Genomic DNA, 17,683 nt, shown 5'->3' with positions numbered 1-17,683 from the left:
ATCAGATGCATAGAATGGAACTTATAGTGAGGAGATATATATACATACAGAGAACATGAAAAAGTGGGAGTTGCCCAACCAGCTCTAAGAGGCTAATTAATTAAGATGTGCTATTGTCAGCAGGAGAAAAAAAAACTTTTGTAGTGATAATCAAGATGACCCATTTAAGACAGTTTGGACAAGAAGGTGTGAGGATACTTAACATGGGAAAATAGATTCAATGTGTGTAATTGCTCAGCCATTCCCAGTCTCTATTTAAGCCTAAATTGATTGTATCTAGTTTGCATATTCATTCAAGTTCAGCAGTTTCTAGTTGGAGTCTGTTTTTGAAGCTTTTCTGTTGCAAAATTGCCACTTTTAAATCTGTTACTGAATGGCCAGAGAGGTTGAAGAGTTCTCCTACAGGTTTTTGAATGTTATGATTCCTGATGTCTTACTTGTGTCCATTTATTCTTTTGCGTAGAGACTGACTGGTTTGGCCAATGTACATGCTGGCACATGATGGCATATATCACATTGGTAGATGTGAAGGTGAACGAGCCCCTGCTGGCATGGCTGATGTGATTGGGTCCTATTATGGTGTCACTTGAATAGATATGTGGACAGAGTTGGCATCAGGCTTTATTGCATGGATAGGTTCCTGGGTTAGTATTTTTGTTCTGTGGTGTGTGGTTGCTGGTGAGTATTTGCTTCAGCTTTGGGGGGCTGTCTGTAAGTGAGGACAGGTCTGTCCCCCAAGATCTGGGAGAGTGAGGGATCATCTTTCAGGATAGGTTGTAAATCTTTGAGGATGCGCTGGAGAGGTTTTAGTTGGGTGATGAAGGTGACGGCTAGTGGCATTCTGTTATTTTCTATGTTGGGCCTGTCTTGCAGTAGGTGACTTCTGGGTACTCTTCTGGCTCTGTCAATCTGTTTTTCTCACTTCAGCAGGTGGGTATTGTAGTTTTAAGAATGCTTGATAGAGATCTTGTAGGTGTTTGTCTCTGTCTGAGGGATTGGAGCAAATGTGGTTGTATCTTAGAGCTTGGCTGTAGACAATGGATCGTGTGGTGTGTCCTGGATGGAAGCTGGAGGCATGTAGGTAAGTATAGTGGTCAGTGGGTTTCCGGTATAGGGTGGTGTTTATATGACCATCGCTTATTAGCACAGTTGTGTCTAGGAAATAGACCGCTTGTGTGGATTGGTCTAGGCTGAGGTTGATGGTGGGATGGAAATTGTTGAAATCATGGTGGAATTCCTCAAGGGCTTCTTTTCCATGGGTCCAGATGATGAAGATGTCATCAATGTAGTGCAAGTAGAGTAGGGGTGTTAGGGGATGAGAGCTAAGGAAGCGTTGTTCTAAGTCAGCCATAAATATGTTGGCATACTATGGGGCCATGTGGGTACCCATAGCAGTGCCACTGACTTGAAGGTATATATTGTCCCCAAATGTGAAATAGTTGTGGGTGAGGACAAAGTCGCAAAGTTCAACCACCAGGTTTGGCATGTAACTAGTTCACAAAACTGGGGGGGAGGGTTGGGGAAATTCAAGGGGGCTGTACACTCCCCCTAGAGGGGGTGTAGGGAAATCCCTGGTCTCCGAGCTTTTTCACCCCCCCTCCGGACTCCACCAGCACTGGGCACATGAGAATAAAGACGTTACAAATATTGGTATAAAGCCAGACATAATATAATATTTGTTTAGCTCTGCCAGCGAGTCAATGGAAAGAATTCCGTCCAGAGCCACCATAGTGAACATTTAAAGGAACCAAAATCGCATTTTCGCTGGTGCTGGAGGGGAAAGTTCTCAGAGCGAATGTCTGGTAAGCGCACAAACACACGGGGACTGGGGGTTGTATTCCCAGGAGCAGCCTGGGCAGTGAGAGACACGGATTTAAACAGGCAACTGGCACTGTAATTTGCATATTTCCCTCTTTATAAGTGGTACAAACATCTGTCACTGATCAGCAGGATGCCTGTAACTATGGCTCAGAGGGGGACTCAGTCTGTGTGTCTGTGCAGGGCAGAACAAAATGTGCTGGGTCCTGAATATGCTTTTGCTTAAGGGAGAAATCATCAGTTGCCTTCTGCGACCTCAGATCTCTAGACATGAGTCTAGGGCTCGACCCAAACTTTATTGCAATCAACACAAATACTCTTCTTAGGTTTAGAGGATGTTGGATGAAACCCTGAAGGTGACCATATTTTTTTGGCTAAAGAAGAAGGCAATGTCTTATTCAGCGATGTGTGAGAGCTAAAGCTCTCGTTGGAGACTGTGTTGAAAGAATTGCGGTAGGTTTCCCGCTTTTACAAAAGCTAAACAGGTGTTTAGGACTCTGCCTGCCCAACAATTTCAACAGGATTTGAGTACCTAACTCCCCTAGTGCCCTTAAAAACCCCAGCCATGGTCACTTCCCTTTGTTCAATTTCCCCCTCAGATAATTTCCATCTACATCAGGCGTCGGCAACATTTCAGAAGTGCTGTGCTGAGTCTTCAGTTATTCACTCTAATTTAAGGTTTCGCGTGCCAGTAATACATGTTAACGTTTTTAGAAGGTCTCTTTCTATAAGTCTATAATATATAAACTGTTGTATGTAAAGTAAATAAGGTTTCAAAATGTTTAGAAGTTTCATTTAAAATTAAATTAAAATGCAGAACTGCCCGGACCGGTGGCCAGGACCCGGGCAGTGTGAGTGCCACTGAAGATCAGCTCGCGTGCCACCTTCGGCACCCGTGCCATAGGTTGCCTACCCCTGATCTATATAGTGGACTTTTAATGTGGTTGTTTGATAAATGCCAGCTTCAAAGGAGTAACTTTTGTGCTGGGATTTTCATTGGAAAGGAAAGGTGTTAGAAGCCCAATTCATATGGATTTCACAGAGCTTTTGGGTGCCAAGCTATTTCCCCTTTATTTCCCCTTCCACAGGTATCTTAGACACCTGTAGAAGGGGGAATAAAGGGGAACGATTGCAGTGATTAGCAGAGGCAGCTATTACGGAACATGCGGTACTCGACACGGTGCAAGTCAGTGTGAGGGTCTCTCCGGGCTTTCTCACTCCCCTACCCAACTCAACCAGGCTGACCTGGGAATAGACACCTGCAGAGATCTATCTATCTATCTATCTATCTATCTATCATCTAACATTGTATTATATAGGTAATTTTATGGGGAATTTCACAGAGTTCCTAGCTCTTTTCCCTGTTAGTGGCAAAACCTCTCTCTGGAGTTTAGTTTCTTTGTTTGCATCAGTTGCAGCATTTGTTTTTTTGTTTTTTTGTTTGTTTGTTTTGTTTTTTCTCCCACGGCTTTCTATTATTATGTTTATATGCATGTAGATATCTCTCTCTTCCTCTCTCTCTCTACTTATTTATTATTGGAGACTGCGAGATAGAAAGGATCCTGTTTGGAGTCTAATCCTTGCTATGGCTTATCTCCCTTGGGCATCTTTGAGACTGAAAGACTAATTTATTTTATTGTAGAGAGACAAAATCAAACCCCCCTTTGTTCAGAATCTAGGAGGATCTTCAAGTTATCTAGGACAGAGGTGGGCAAACTACAGCCCACAGACATGCTCTGGGCGGGGGGGTGCGCGCTCCTGCAGAGCAGCGCGGCAGCGTGTCTGGCTCCAGCCGGGAGGCGAGGCTGACAGACATGCTGCTCTGAGCTGCATGGCAAGGGGGCTGGGCCCGGGGCCAGGGTGTTGAATAAGGGGCGGAGGTTTGGGGAACGGGGAGGCTTGGATAAGTGTGGGAGTCCCGGGGGCCTGTCAGGGGGTGGGGGGTGGATAGGAGTCAGGGGGGCAGTCAGGGGACTGGAAGCAGGGGGGTTGGATAGGGGTAGGGTCCTGGGGGGGCTGTTAGGGGTGAGGGTCCTGGGAGGCAGCGGTCAGGGAACAAGCAGCAGAGGGGTTCAGGATTGGATAGGTTTGGGATTCTGAGGGGGGCAGTCAGGGGGTGGAAAGTTGGAGGGGGCAGATAGGGGGTGGGGGCCAGGCTGTTTGGGGAGGCACAGGCTTCCCTACCGGGCCCTCCATACAGTTTTGCAACCCCAGTGCAGCCCTTAGGCCAAAAAGTTTGCCCTGATCTAAGATGTCTGTCTTAAAAGATCCAGTGCCCTCTTCCTTTCCTCTCTGAACCCCATAAATACCTATCTGGGAATACATTTCAGAAAATATAATTAAAAAAACTGACTAGGGTCTTTTGATGTTCATTTCAGAATAATTTGAAAGGGAAATGTCTGTCCTAGTCTCTTAGACAGCTAGAAATTCTCATCGCCAGATTTCTGGCAAGGACATAAAGTCTCTTGCTACCCGGAATAAACCATCCTCTCACTGATAGGGAATTGTGAGAAATCTGCCCCTCTGGGCTGCTTAGTTCCAATTGCCGACTGTATTGCTGCTTCCTACAAACCATCTGGCTCAGGGCGCTCTTGAGGCAGGAGACTGGGCTACATGGGCCCTGAGAGATTCCCCAGCCAGCTCCTGAAACTCCCCTCACTCCCACGTCTCCTCCCCCAGCCTTTGTTCAGCTTCCAGGGCAGAGGTGTCACCAGGGGCGGCTCTAGACACCAGCGCGCCAAGCAGGCGCTTGGGGCGGCCGTTTCCCGGGGGGGCGGCATTTGGCTCCCGTGGAGCTCCCGCCGGCATGCCTGCGGCAGGTCCACCGGAGCCCGGGACGGAGCGGACCTGCCGCAGGCATGACTGCGGCGGGTCCCGTCTTCCCGCGGCTCCGGTTGAGCTCCCGCAGGCATGACTGCGGCAGGTCCGCTGGTCCCGGGCTCCGGTGGACCTGCCGCAGGCATGCCGGCAGGAGCTCCACCGGAGCCGCGGGAAGAGGGGACCCGCCGCGGGACCGGGGAAGGGCGGCGCAGTGCTCCACGCTGCTTGGGGCAGCCCGATTTCTAGAGCCACCCCTGGGTGTCACCTGGCCTCTAACCCCTTCCTGGTTTCTCACCTTACATGCTCAGGCATCTTCCCTCCAGGCCAGTCTCCCATCTCCCAGTGCAGACCTTTCTCCCAAGACAACACCCCCCATCAGCATTCACAGACCACAGTAAGAACAGTCCCAGTTCGTCACACCTCCGCCTGGGGCCGGAGCACCTGGGTCCTGCTCCGCCGGCAGCTCAGCCATTCGAGCCCATGGAAAAGGGCTGCACTGCAGATGGTGGCATATCCCGCAGCTCTGTGCAGTGGCCACCAGCGTCTCCAAGAAGCCTCTAGACCCAGCCTCCTGCACCAGGGAAGGGATTGCAGGGCCCCTGCGGGGCCTGGGGCAAATTGCCCCACTTGCCTCCCCCCCCCCCCCCCGGCGGTCCTGATGATTCAGCTCTGGAAGGACGAGGCCTGGTTTGTGTTCCAGGTGAAATTGCAAGTGGAGGCTGCCGGACCCAGGGCCAGCCGGAACTGCTAGTTATGGAGTAACCAGAGACAGTGCAGGTCAGTGTGAAGGTGTCTCTGGGCTTCACCGCTCCTGGGCCAGTCTGGACCAGGTACACCTGAGAAAGGACATCTTGGGGGAAGGAGAAAGCAGAGCTGACTCTCACCTGGAACCGGTGCATTCCCCACCTCCGTGTTCCTGGGGTTCCCATGAAACACTCACCTGATGGGACGTGAGTGGGAAAAGGGAGCAGAGCAGTGACAGTGTCATGGTGATGGCTAATGGAGACACTCCCCAGTGGCAGGACCGGGCAGTTCTGTGTCTGGGGAGAGACTGAGGCTCCTAGAACCAGGGGTTTGTATTTACACAGTGTGATGAAGTGGGGGGGGTTCTTGGGGTTTCTGTGTTTTCCAGTGGGTTGCATGCACAGGGGGTGGGACTCAGTGTCCCCGGGTGTTACTGGTTTAACAAGGTGAGGGGAGAGGGAGTTTGTTGGTACAGAGGACTGGAGAGGGAACTTGGGACCCCGGCCGATGGCCTGGAGGATGGAGACCCCAGCGACTGGTGACCTGGAGGCGCAGCTCAGGAGTCACAGCCAGTTCTGGCCAGTGGGAGGACAATGGGCTGCGGAGAGAGGATCCCGGTTACCTGACCAGCCGGTTCCAGCCAGAGGGACCAGAGGAGAGCTAAGAGGAGAGGAGACCCAGGCGATTCTGTTTATGACCCTGTTTACCTGGAGAGAAGACAATGCACAGAGGCGGGGCTTGGGGCCGGGGATATGGGAGGCCCAGCTGGGAAGCAGGGGGGCTCCGGGCTGGAGAGGGGGAGCAGGCAGAGCCCACCTGGCTGCAGGGGGACTGGGATGTGCTGTGCTGAGGGAGCCCAGGCCTGAGGCCCTGAGAGTTTCCTGTACTGTGTTCAACTCTCAATAAACCCTCCTGCTTTATGCTGGCTGAGAGTCACTCCGGGCTAGAGAACAGGGGGCATCAACCCCTTCAGGGGTGAGGAGGCCCAGGGGCCCAGAGTGAGGGGACTCCCTGAGGGGGCCCACGGCAGAGGCAGACGTGCTAAGGCTCAGAGAGGTGCGGCTCCAGGAGGTGGAGTGGCCTGGCCCCAAGAGAGAGTGGACCCCCGAGACGGGCTGTCACACTGAAAGGGGCACCCCCCACGGACCGCACGGGGCCAAGAGTGGGCACAATCTGTGAGTCCATGACACACAGGAACCCTCCGGGGCAGGGATTTGCATGCGGGTCCCCAGGGCAGCTATAAGAGCTGGAAGAGTTGAATGCTCAGTACATGGCCATGTCTCCTCAGGGACAGGTGTCCCCTTTACACCCCAGAAAAACAGTTCTTTCAGGTGAGCACAGCTCAGGAGGAGGAGGTGGCTGTGTGAGGGTGGTTTGGAGGGTCAAAGAACAGGGCTCTGGGACTCAGGCAAACCCGCTGGGAGAGGGATTATCATGCGGGTGCCACCCAAAGGGGGAGCTCTCTCTGGGGAGGGCTGTCTCGCGGTTGGGAGGGTCACACATGCTCTTCATAACTTAGGGGGTGACCTTGTGCATTGAAGGCCATTGATGTCTCCCCATTAGAGCCGTGTCCGCTACAGAATGTGCTGGGGAGTAAATATGCACAACACGCAGGTGCTGTGAGTGGAAACGAGTCTCTACTGCTTGAGTCTGATGGGGCAGGAGGTCAAGCTGTGGGGGGGAAGGAAGGCTGGTAGCACGCTGCAGAGAGCGGCAACTGGCTTTAATAAAAGGCGGCGGAACTGAGATGGCCAGAAAATGCAGCTGGTGTTGGCGATAACAGAACAAGGGCCACGTGGCTGGAACCAAAGGGCGGGAGATGCAGTTTGGTGTGTGAGTCCTGCCTACTGCTGTAAGGATTCCAGCCTGCCCTGTGTGTGAGAGAGTGGACATGTGTGGAATGTGCATGTGTAAGTGTGTTTGAGTGTGATAATGTGTGAGTGTGTGAGAGTATGCGCGTGTGCACCTACATGTGCACAATAGTGTCAGTGATGCCTCCAGACCAGTGGAGGTGAGTAGGAATAGGCCAGTGACTGTGTGTCTCTCTTGCAGGGACATGAGCTGATAGAAGTTTTCCTCACACCCCCGCTCTGTCATCTGAATATAAATCCCCTTCAGTCCGTGCGTGACTCTGCTTCAGGCGGGGATGTTTGTGTAAAAGGGCCTTGAGCATCTGCACGGACCCCACTTCCCCTTTTTGTGCCAGGCCCTGCTCTGCTCTGTGTCACTGTGTCTGCCGGGTGCAGTAATAGGTGGCGGTGTCTGCAGCTGTCAGCGAACGGAGCTGGAGATAAACTTCGTCCTTCAAGGTGTCCCTGGCGATGGTGATCCGGCTACTGAAAGCTGAGTTGTAAGCTGTGCTGCCTCCGTCTGCAGTGCTCTGGATGCGTCCCATCCACTCCAGCGCTTTGCCAGGGGGCTGCCGGACCCAGCTCCAATAGTAGCTGCTGACTGAGAGACCTGAGACCTTGCAGGTGATACTGAGGGTCTCTCCGGGTTTCACCGCTTCCGGGCCGGACTGGACCAGCTGCACCTGGGAGAGGATGCCTGGGGGGTGGGGGGGAGAGAGAACAGGGCTGAATCTCCCCAGTGCTTTCCTCACCTCGGTGTTTTTCAGTGTCCCATGAAATACTCACCTGATGTGGCAGAGAGTAGAAAAAGGGAGCAGAGCAGTGACAGTGTCATGGTGATGGCTAATGGAGACACTCCCAGCGGGCAGGACCAGACAGTTCTGTGTCTGGGGAGAGACTGAGGCTCCTAGAACCAGGGGCTGGTATTTAAACAGGAACCTCCCGGGGAAGGGATTTGCATGTGGGTTCACCAGGGTGGCTATAAGAGCTGGAAGGGTTGAGTGCTCAGTACATGGCGATGTTCCCTTCTGACAGGGCAGGGTCCCCTTTACACATAGAGAGACTGTGCTCAGCTCAACACAGCTGTGTATTGGTCTGGTGGTTCGTCTGGGGCCCTAGGACAGAGGACAGGAGTCGCAGGCTCAGTTCCTAAATGACCCACTCGCTCCCTGTTGAGGTGGGTAAATCCGCCTAGGGGCTCTGTGTGCACAATTCCCACTTGTGTTGGTGGGCAGTAGATGGCTAAATCCCCTAGGCGGGTTGGTTAATGTCAGCTTTTGTGACTCTGGGCCTTAGCTCCTCATCTGTAAAAAGGGGTTAATGAGCCTTCCCTGCTTACTAGCATGAGGGTGAAATCCAGGACTGGTTGTGAGTTGCTGACATGCTCCAGTGACAAGGGGCAGAAAAGAACAGAGACAGCTAGAGGGTTGGCATCCAGCTGCCAGCAAAATCCAATGAGATTCTGGTTCCTAAATACTCTAGGCTTCTTAAGAACAAAAAAGCGACCCTACCGGGTCAGACCAAAGGTCCATCAAGCCCAGTGTCCTGTCTTCTGACAGTGGCCAGTGCCAGGTGCCCCAGAGGGAATGAACAGACAGGTAATTATCAAGTGATCCATCCCCTGTTGCTCATTTCCAGCTTCTGGCAAACAGAGGCTAGGGACACCATCCCTGCCCATCCTGGCTAATAGCCAATTGATGGACCTGTCCTCCATGAACTTATCTAGTTCTTTTTTCAACCCTGCTATTGTCTTGGTCTTCACAACATCCTCTAGCAAAGAATTCCACATGTTGACCTTGTGTTGTGTGAAGAAATACTTCCTTTGTTTCTTTTAAACCTCCTGCCTATTAGTTTGATTTTGTGACCCCTGGATCTTCTGTTATGGGAAGGAGTAAATAACACTTCCTTATTCACTTTCTCCACACCAGTCATGATTTTATAGACCTCCCCACCCCTCTTAGCTATCGCTTTTCCACCCTGAAAAATCACAGTCTTATTAATCGCTCCTCATATGGCAGCTGTTCCTTACCCCTGATAAACCCCCATCCTGAATTCATGTGGAGTCCATCTGCTGAATGGTGTAAGCTGGGGATGAGACCACATGGTGAGAGTTGGATTTTACCTGTCATTTCCTTGTTTAAAACATAGTTCTGCAATGAAAAATGACATTGTGTTCACTGCTGTTCGGCAATATCAGTGTATCATTTCCTTGTGTGAACTTTATGAAATCCAGACTCTCGTCTTGTCAATTCCTGCCTCTGTCTCTCAAGAGAAAAATGACAGCATTAAATGTCCTGAATGTCTGTGTAGAATCCATTTCCCCTTTCTGTACGGTCCTGCCTTACTCTGTGTCACTATTTGTCTGGCGCAGTAATAGGTGCCAGTGTCTGCAGCTGTCAGCGAGTGGAGCTGGTTCTTGGTGGTGTCTGCGGCAATGGTGATTCGGCTCTGGAAAGCCGGGGCGTAGTTGGTGCCCTGGCTAGGTCCGTATATATGCCCCATATATTCCAAGCCTTTCCCAGGAGCCTGCCGGCTCCAAGCCCAGTCGGAGCCAGAAGAAATGAAGTAACCAGACACGGTGCAGGTCAGTGAGAGGGGCTCTCCGGGCTTCACCACGCTGGGCCTGGACTGGACCAGCTGGATTTGGGACCAGGCACCTGCAAAACCAGGACACGTTACAGTTAAATTCTGACCTCTCTTCCTCGGGGTTCGATCATTTCCCCAAAAATTCTCCTCCTGACTTACAGGCTGAGATGGCGAGTAACACCAGGAGCAACAGCACATTTTCCATCTTTTGAAAGGGGGAGAAAAAGTGACAAAAATTAAATTCACTTCAGCCCCTGGGCAGGTGGGTCCCAGGAGAACCCAGGAGCTGCTATTTAACAGGGACCGTGACTGGGAGATTTGCATAAAGATCAGACACTCCGACATCATTCTTGAAAAGGATATGGAACCACCCAAGCTCTTTAGCTCTGTGACTCTCTCAGAGCAGTGTAACCGGGCAGGGAACTGAACCAGCTATTAGCGAATGCTGTGCGATCTGTTCCTTTCTTTCTTTCTTTCTTTCTTTCTTTCTTTCTTTCTTTGTTTCTTTCTTTCACCAGACTAGAAGTCTCCTGATGAATTAATAGTCAGCAGCTCTAAAACAAATGTAAGGAACTACTTCTTCCCACACGGCACAATCAGCTTGTAGAACTGCCTTCCATGGTATGTTGTGGAGTGCAAAATTAAACATTGGATTTAAACCGAATTAGATGAATTCACAGAGAACATCAGACATTAAGCATGGCCATACCGGGTCAGATCAAAGGTCCATCTAGCCCAGTATCCTGTCTTCCAACAGTGGCCAAAGCCACGTGCCCCAGAGAGAATGAACAGACAGGGCCTGCTCTACTGTTTTTGCTGCCCCAAGTAGCGGGCAGAATTGATGCCAGACAGCGGGGCCAGTCCATGTGCCCTTAGGGCTGCACCTGGGTTTCCATGGCTGCAGCAATTCAGTGGCAGCTTCTGTCTTCAGCCCGAAGAGTGAAGCTGCGCTGCCCAGACAGCTGAACATAGAAGCTGCCACCGAATTGGCGGCACCGGGAAACACGCGAGCCGCCCTAAGGGCACAGGGACTGCCCCTGCCACCCGCTGCGGCAATTCGACACGCTGCTTGGGGGCAAAAACAGTAGAGTGGGCCCTGCTTTCCTGCCCAGTGAGGAAGGGCTTTGCTTGTGTGTTGTCTGAAAGATCTGTAATATTTCGTTGTTCTGTACAAGAGCTCGTAGCGCGTTTGGAAATATTCCCACCAGCAGGTTGAAGCACGTCACTAAAGCTCATTATCCTCCTCTTCATGGCATCACCTTGGTTCAAGTATATAAAAGAAGTTCCCTCACAATTCCCTATCCGCCTCCCGTTTGCATTTGCTTTCGATTTACATGGAGTTTTATGGGAAAGAGGGAGGACGATCACAGTTCTTTCTGTTCAAATTGTCTCTCTGCGCTGGTCAGAATCCGCTTCCCCTTCTTGTACCAGTCCCTGCTTTGCTCTGTGTCACTGTTTGTGTGGCTGCCTGTCGCAGTAATAGGTGCTGGTGTCTGCAGCTCTCAGCGAGTGGAGCTGCAGGGAGACCTGGTCCTTGGAAGTGTCTTGTGTGAGGGTCGTTTGACTCTGCACAGAGCTGTGGTACTCAGTGTTCCACCGGCCAGACCTATACCATGTGCATCCCACCCATTCCAGCCCTTTTCGCACAGGCTGCCGGACCCAGTGCCACCTCAAACCTGGAGGTTATTTTCCCAGGAGATATATTAAACCAGCAACAAAAGTAAACTTCTGTTTCACTACTCTGGCTAATAAGAAGTCAGAACAGCAGTTTCCTTAGGCATTCCGGTTCTTATATCACCATGAAAAACACCAGACTTGATGAGTGCTTCTTTAAAACCAATTTAATCAAATTAAAGTTTCTTCTGATCCCAAAGGACCAGCCACACACCCAGGTCAATATATAACTTAGATCTTACCCCAAAATCCCGCTGATGCCAATCCTTTAGTATCTAAAATCTAAAGGTTCTAGAGGGATCTAAATCTAAAGGTTTATTTTTAAAAAGAAAGGCGAGAGCTAAAACTGGTTAAAAGGAATCAAATACATCCAGTAATGCCAAAGTTATTGGAGCAGGCTCATAGCAGTGATGGAATAAATTGCTGCCTTAAGTCAAGCCTCTGGCTGCTTCCAAATCATTCAGAGGTCCTCAGTCCATTGGTTAGAATGCTCCCATTAGTGTAAGTCCATAGTCCAGAGGTTTGACCAGGAAAGAGGCTGGAGCAGGAAAGAAGCAAAATGGAAATGTTTCCAAGGCCTTTGATAGCTTCTGCCATGTGGAGGGAAAGCCACCAGCACAGCTACTAGAAAATCACAGGTGACAAGATGGTGTTTGGAGTCACATGGGCAAGTCACCTGTTCATGCACAATTACCTATACTCCAGATGGAATGTTCACAGGAAAGTCCACTGAGGATAGGTGGGCATCTTCCATTGTCAGTTAAATGTTATTTTGATGGGACACTCAATTTGAATAGTCCCTCCAAGATGTACTGACTAACTACCTTGTGGGCACTACCCCGGAGCAAACATTTTGAAATACAGGTACAGAGCCAACAATCATAACTTCAAATATCAAAATGGTACATGCATACAAATAGCATAATCATAACCAACACATTATACCCTTTCCATCGATAGCTTACTTGACTGTTTGTATAAGATTGGTTGCAATTATTTAACAGGGATATCAACAATGATCTACATGGCCATGTTTTAATTAGATCACATCACATATGTCCAAACTCAATTTAAATAAATAGCATTTGGTCATTTAATGCTCTTAAACGTCGTTGACATTATCAGTCAAATATAAGTGAAGGGCAGTACCTTCTGAGGAATGAAGGAATATTTGGAGAAGAAAAAATATATCTCTTCTCCTGTGGGTTTGTTTGGGATTTCAAAAGACCCCAAGAGAGTTAGGAACCCAAATGCTATTGAAATTAATGAGGATTGGACATTTAACTTCCTTACACCACCTCTGCAATCCTATCATGTGTTCGATAGTTAGCAAAAGTATGATGTTTACTGTCCAGTCCTAGGTTAATAAAGGCTTTATTGAACTCAGCTGACTGAAATAGGAATCTTTCAGTTAATTTTAATGTGCTCTGAATCATATGAGTTATGGGTGTTATATTTAATGCTTCAAAAGACAGTGATTTTATGAGAATATCCTTCCAATCTTTCCATTTGATATCATATCCAATTTATTCTCTACCTCGACCTCTTTCAAGAAATCACCCAGGCTCATAATCTGGATAATATTGCCTGAGGAATGTTTGTTTTTGGCAACTCTTTGCAAGAAGGTATTTTTTGGAGCTCAAGTTACTCTTCAAATCGTTGGTGCCACTTGAATTGTTATTACTTATCACAGTCATCTTGCTCTGAAACCAGCAACAGAATAATCATTCTTGTTAGTTACACTGCTGTCATTCTGACCCACTTCGAGATCCCTGTTCCTCTTCCTCATTTTCTTTGCAAAGTTTCCTGGTGTTTGTTTTCTTGGTGTTATTTCAACATCCAAACCTGAACAAAGTATTTTTTCAAACAAATATGAAGGCAAGTTTCTATCTATCTATCTTCATCCTCCTCATCACCCCAATTCAAGTAAATGCTGTTCAAAACATTACAGATGAACATTAATTTTTCAGTCAGTCCTTTTCTGTCTCTTTCACTATTTCTCTTTCCCCTCCAGCGTGGAAGGACCATTTACTTAAATAACTGATCATGAAATATAAGTTCATTACTTAGGAAAAAATGTGCAGAATGAATCGATTCAAATCGTAGAAAATGCCATTACAAAGGAAATTGTAGAAGTTGCCCATTCTGCAAAATACTTTTCAATAATACTGGACTGTACACCAGATGTGAGTCCTGTTGCACAAATGAGGATGATCATTTGTTCATGGATATGGAAAAGTCTGCAGATGAAGATAATGTTGAAGTGCTAATAAAGGAATATTTTGGGGGTTTTGTAGAGGACAGGAGCATTTATGACTGAAACTATTCTACAAGAGCTTGGAACAATGTCATTATCTGTTGAAAACTTACGTGGCCAAAGTATTTTTTCAGACAAATATGAAGGCGCGTTCCTATCTATCTATCTATCTATCTATCTATCTATCTATCTATCTAACCCCATCCACCCTCTCTATCTTTTTATCTACATTACTATTATCTTCATCCTCCTCCTCACTCTGATTTAAGTAAGTGCTCTTCAAAACTTTAAAGATGATCATTAATTTTTCAGTCAGTCCCTTTCTGTCTCTCGCTATTTCTCTTTCCTGTCAAGTGCAGAAGGACCGGGTTTGTTTTTATGTTCGCCTGCAAAGCTCTTGGGATATCTCTAATATTTCTTTTTGTTGGACAGGAGCTGCTAGAACTTTTGGAAATATTGCCAGCAGAGGGTTGATGCATGTGGCATCACCTTGGTCCAAATATATAAAATAAGTTCCCTCCGATTCCTTACCTGCCTCATCGCTTTGCATTTTATTTCGATTTAATGGGGGGAATCACAGTTCTGTCAGTTCAGATTGTCTACCTGCACTGCTCAGAATCCGCTTTCTGTTTTTGTAGAGTCCCTGCTCTGCTCAGTGTCACTGTATCTCTGGCACAGTGATAGGTGGCGGTGCCTGCAGCTGTCAGCGAGCGGAGCTGCAGGGAGACCTGGTTCTTGGTGGTGTCTGCAGAGATGGTAAATCGGTTTGGAGAGACAGGGCATAATCTGTTTCCAACTCGTCGTCAACATTTTGGAAAATATGTTCCATCCACTCCAGCCCGTTCCCTACAGGCTGCCTGACCAAGGTCCAAGCAGAGCCACTCTCCACAGTTACACCAGAGAGACAGCACAGCTCAGTGTGAGGGACTGTCCAGGGTTCACCGCTCCTGGAACGGACTGGACCAGCTGCACTTGAGAGAGGATACCTCGGAAAAGGAGAAAAAAATGCAAAGACAATATTAGCCACCAAACACATGCATGTCTCTGTGTCCCTATATTCCCCACTGTCCCATAGACACTCACAGGTGAGGGCGGAGACTAGGGAAAGGAAAAGCCACGGATATTTCATTCTGGTTTTCATGCAAATAGGGAAACTCCCCTGCGGGCAGGACCTGGCAGTGCTGTGTGTCTGGGGAGAGACTGAGGCTCCGAGAACCAGGGGTTTGTATTTAAACAGGAACCCCCCAGGACAGGATTTGCATGTGGGTTTCCCAGGGTGGGTATAAGAGATGACAGGGGGCGCTGGCTCAGTACATGGCAATGCCCCCTCGGGAACAGGTGTCCCCTTTATATCACCCAGAGACAGCACGCTCAGCTCAGCACCCAGACACTGACAGCGAGGCAGGGCTGTCGGAGACAGGGAAGGCTCTGGCTTTTTTGTCGCCACAAGCAAAAAAAAAAAACAAGAGTGCGGGGGCGCCGGAGCGGCAAAGCAGGGTGGGGGAACCAAAAACGGCAAAGCAGCGGGGGGAAACCTGCAGCAGAGCCGGAGCGGTAAAGCAGGTGGAAAAAAAACCCAACAGTGCAACGCGGCAAAGCCGGGGGGGGGGGAAACAAAATAAAAACATAGCGCGGCCGTAGCGGGAAACCTGGGTGGTCAATGGCGCCGGAGATCTCAAACCTGACGAGAGATGATTTTTCGCTCTGGTTGTAGCTCCCGTTCCTGTGCCCAGGGCTGGATTGTTCGGGGAAGTGCTGCCCCCATGCGGCGCATGACAGAAAAGATTCTGCATCTTGAGTTTTTGTATTAGCAGTATCGGGATTCCCCTCACTGTGTCTCTCGCACAGTAATACCGGGCGGTGTCCTCGGGCTTCAGGCCGGTCATTTGCAGATACAGCAGGTTGTTGGGGTCATCTCTGGAGACGGTGAATCGCCCTTTTACCGAGTCACTGTAGTATATGCTGGTGCTGTAAATGCTGGCGACCCACTCCAGCCCCTTCCCGGGAGCCTGGCGGACCCAGTCCATCCAGTAGCTGCTGAAGGTGAACCCGGAGGCTTTGCAGGAGAGGCGGAGAGAGTCTCCGGGCTTTTTCACATCCCCTCCGGACTCCACCAGCTGCACCTGGGACCGGGCGCCTGGGGATAAAGATGAATTAGGGGAAACATGAGTATCTAGGGAAACAGAATAACAATCTCCTGACTATCCAACACACGGGAAGGGAGAAAATACCTTCAAACGCTGCTGCAATGAGAACGAGATACAACCAAAGCCTCATTGTCCCGTGTTTGGAGAGGAGAGTTCTCAGCGGGGTTGTCTGGTGAGTGCCCAGAGACAGGGGCTGCGGATTGTCTGTCCGGGTGCAGCCGTGGAAGTGAGAGAGACAGCTTTAAACAGGAAACTCTCACCGCTATTTGCATATCTCCCTTCTTATAAGAAACTCCGAGAGCGAACTCAGTTTCTTTGTGTGTGGTTGAGAGAAGGGCCCGCAATTTACTTCTGGGGTACCCCCCTCTCCCAGTCGGTGTATCTGAAGAAATGGGGTTTTTGCCCATGAAAGCTTAGGCCCAGATAACTCTGTTAGTCTTTAAGACTCCTCCTTGTTTTTGTGAATACAGACTAACAGAGCTACCCCCTGATACAGAAGGATTTAGGCTCTATCTTATTCAGTGGGAGCCCCGCTCTGTGTCTTTCCTGCCCCCACCTCTCTCCAATCCACGTCTGCTTCTCCCTGTGCATCAGTCTCTCTCTGAGCTGTTCCAGTGACCCCTATCTTAGAACCCTTAGTCACGTGACTATCCCCCCTGACCTGAGGGCCCGCGCTGGGTTGAGAGGCCCCTGGGCAATTGCCCCCTTTGCCGCTGCCTGTCAGCGGGCCTGGCAGAGACCACTCAGCTGCTAGCGCAGGGCTGGGAGTTTCAAAGGGGCCTCATGGCTAAAGGAACCCACCTCACATTCTGCAATCACAGTCCAGAATTCCTGCTGCTGTCCCAGGGGGAGATAAAGACCCAGCTATTTAACATAGTAACCGGGACCGGCTGCTCTTAATTACAGGAAGCTCCCCAAGGCTGGCGCTGAGGGCAGTGGCTGGTGAGGGTACCGGGAGGAAGTCTGGTAGGGCTTATTGGGATCGTGCAAAGAGAAGCAGCAGCCCCACAGGGGAGGTGTCAGGGGTCTTTGGGTCAGAGAGCGCAGGGCTGGAGGCCTTGTCTGGTGGCTGCTGGCCTGGGGACCCTCATTCCCCTTTCGATAGATCTGCTCTGGGGCTGATGCGCCCCAGCCATGACGTGCAAGAAGAGAATAGTGTACATGCAATGAAAATATGGAATCCGCGCTTTCAAAACAATGTCAGAAACACGGAAGGGGAGGTCTGGAGAGGAGTGGGGGGAGCAGGAAGACGAGGACTCTCAACTTTTTTTTTTCCTGTGAACCGACCACCAACAAACACCTTTCCAATATCGGTTCTTGCCTGTCATTGGAAATGTGCGGAGGTGAGAACGCAGAAAGCCTGGCAGAGCGGGGCAGGTTCCTTTCCGTGCTGTCAAACCTTGTCAGCAGTTACAGACACTTCCCTGACTGCGAAGAGGAGACTCGTGTCCGCTTCAAGGGTGCCAGGGCTGGGCCTGCAGACCGAGCATACACCATCTAGCAAGTTGTCGAGGCAGCAGCCAAGGCTGAGCGTCTGTTAAACCCTTGAGGAGTTCAAAGCTTTTCCCAGCCTTTTTTCTCCAGTAATGAGTCTAGCACCTACTCTTGGATCCTCAGACCAAGACGTGAGATCAGACTGGGTCAGAACAATGGTCCGTCTAGCCCCGTGACAAGGGCAATCATCAAATCATCCATTGGGAAGGAGTTGTATCTGTTATAAGGAGGGGGATACGCAAATAACCGTGAGCGTTTCCTGTTTAAATCTCTCTCTGCAGGGCTGCACCCAC

General features: G+C 49.7%; 1 protein-coding gene and 1 gene segment (V, D, J or C); both read right to left on the bottom strand.

Moving 5' to 3' along the window:
- Nucleotides 1-7,606: 7,606 nt before the first annotated feature.
- Nucleotides 7,607-8,112, bottom strand: LOC120380788. The segment is given in 2 exon segments: nt 7,607-7,929; nt 8,019-8,112. Coding segments are annotated over 2 exon segments (372 nt in total).
- A 125-nt stretch (nt 8,113-8,237) lies between these two features.
- Nucleotides 8,238-16,103, bottom strand: LOC120380786. The gene is made up of 4 exons (XM_039498710.1): nt 15,981-16,103; nt 15,431-15,886; nt 9,578-9,889; nt 8,238-8,278 (listed from the first exon to the last, which is right to left on the bottom strand). The coding sequence occupies exons 1-4, from the start codon at nt 16,024-16,026 to the stop codon at nt 8,238-8,240; spliced, it is 855 nt and encodes a 284-aa protein (XP_039354644.1). The 5' UTR covers nt 16,027-16,103.
- Nucleotides 16,104-17,683: the final 1,580 nt, after the last annotated feature.

Source organism: Mauremys reevesii, linkage group 13 (assembly GCF_016161935.1).
Source record: "Mauremys reevesii isolate NIE-2019 linkage group 13, ASM1616193v1, whole genome shotgun sequence".
Classification (NCBI taxonomy): domain Eukaryota; kingdom Metazoa; phylum Chordata; order Testudines; family Geoemydidae; genus Mauremys; species Mauremys reevesii.
This window is presented reverse-complemented; position numbering and strand designations above follow the sequence as displayed.

What these genes read in the sequence shown, in the direction of transcription:
- LOC120380786 (XM_039498710.1), bottom strand. Translation starts at nt 16,026, where the DNA reads ATGAGGCTTTGGTTGTATCTCGTTCTCATTGCAGCAGCGTTTGAAG. An exon ending in CATTGCAGCAGCGTTTGAAG is followed by an intron (nt 15,887 to 15,980) that starts GTATTTTCTCCC and finishes CTTTATCCCCAG; the next exon opens with GCGCCCGGTCCCAGGTGCAG. An exon ending in GAAAAATCATCTCTCGTCAG is followed by an intron (nt 9,890 to 15,430) that starts GTTTGAGATCTC and finishes CTGGTTTTGCAG; the next exon opens with GTGCCTGGTCCCAAATCCAG.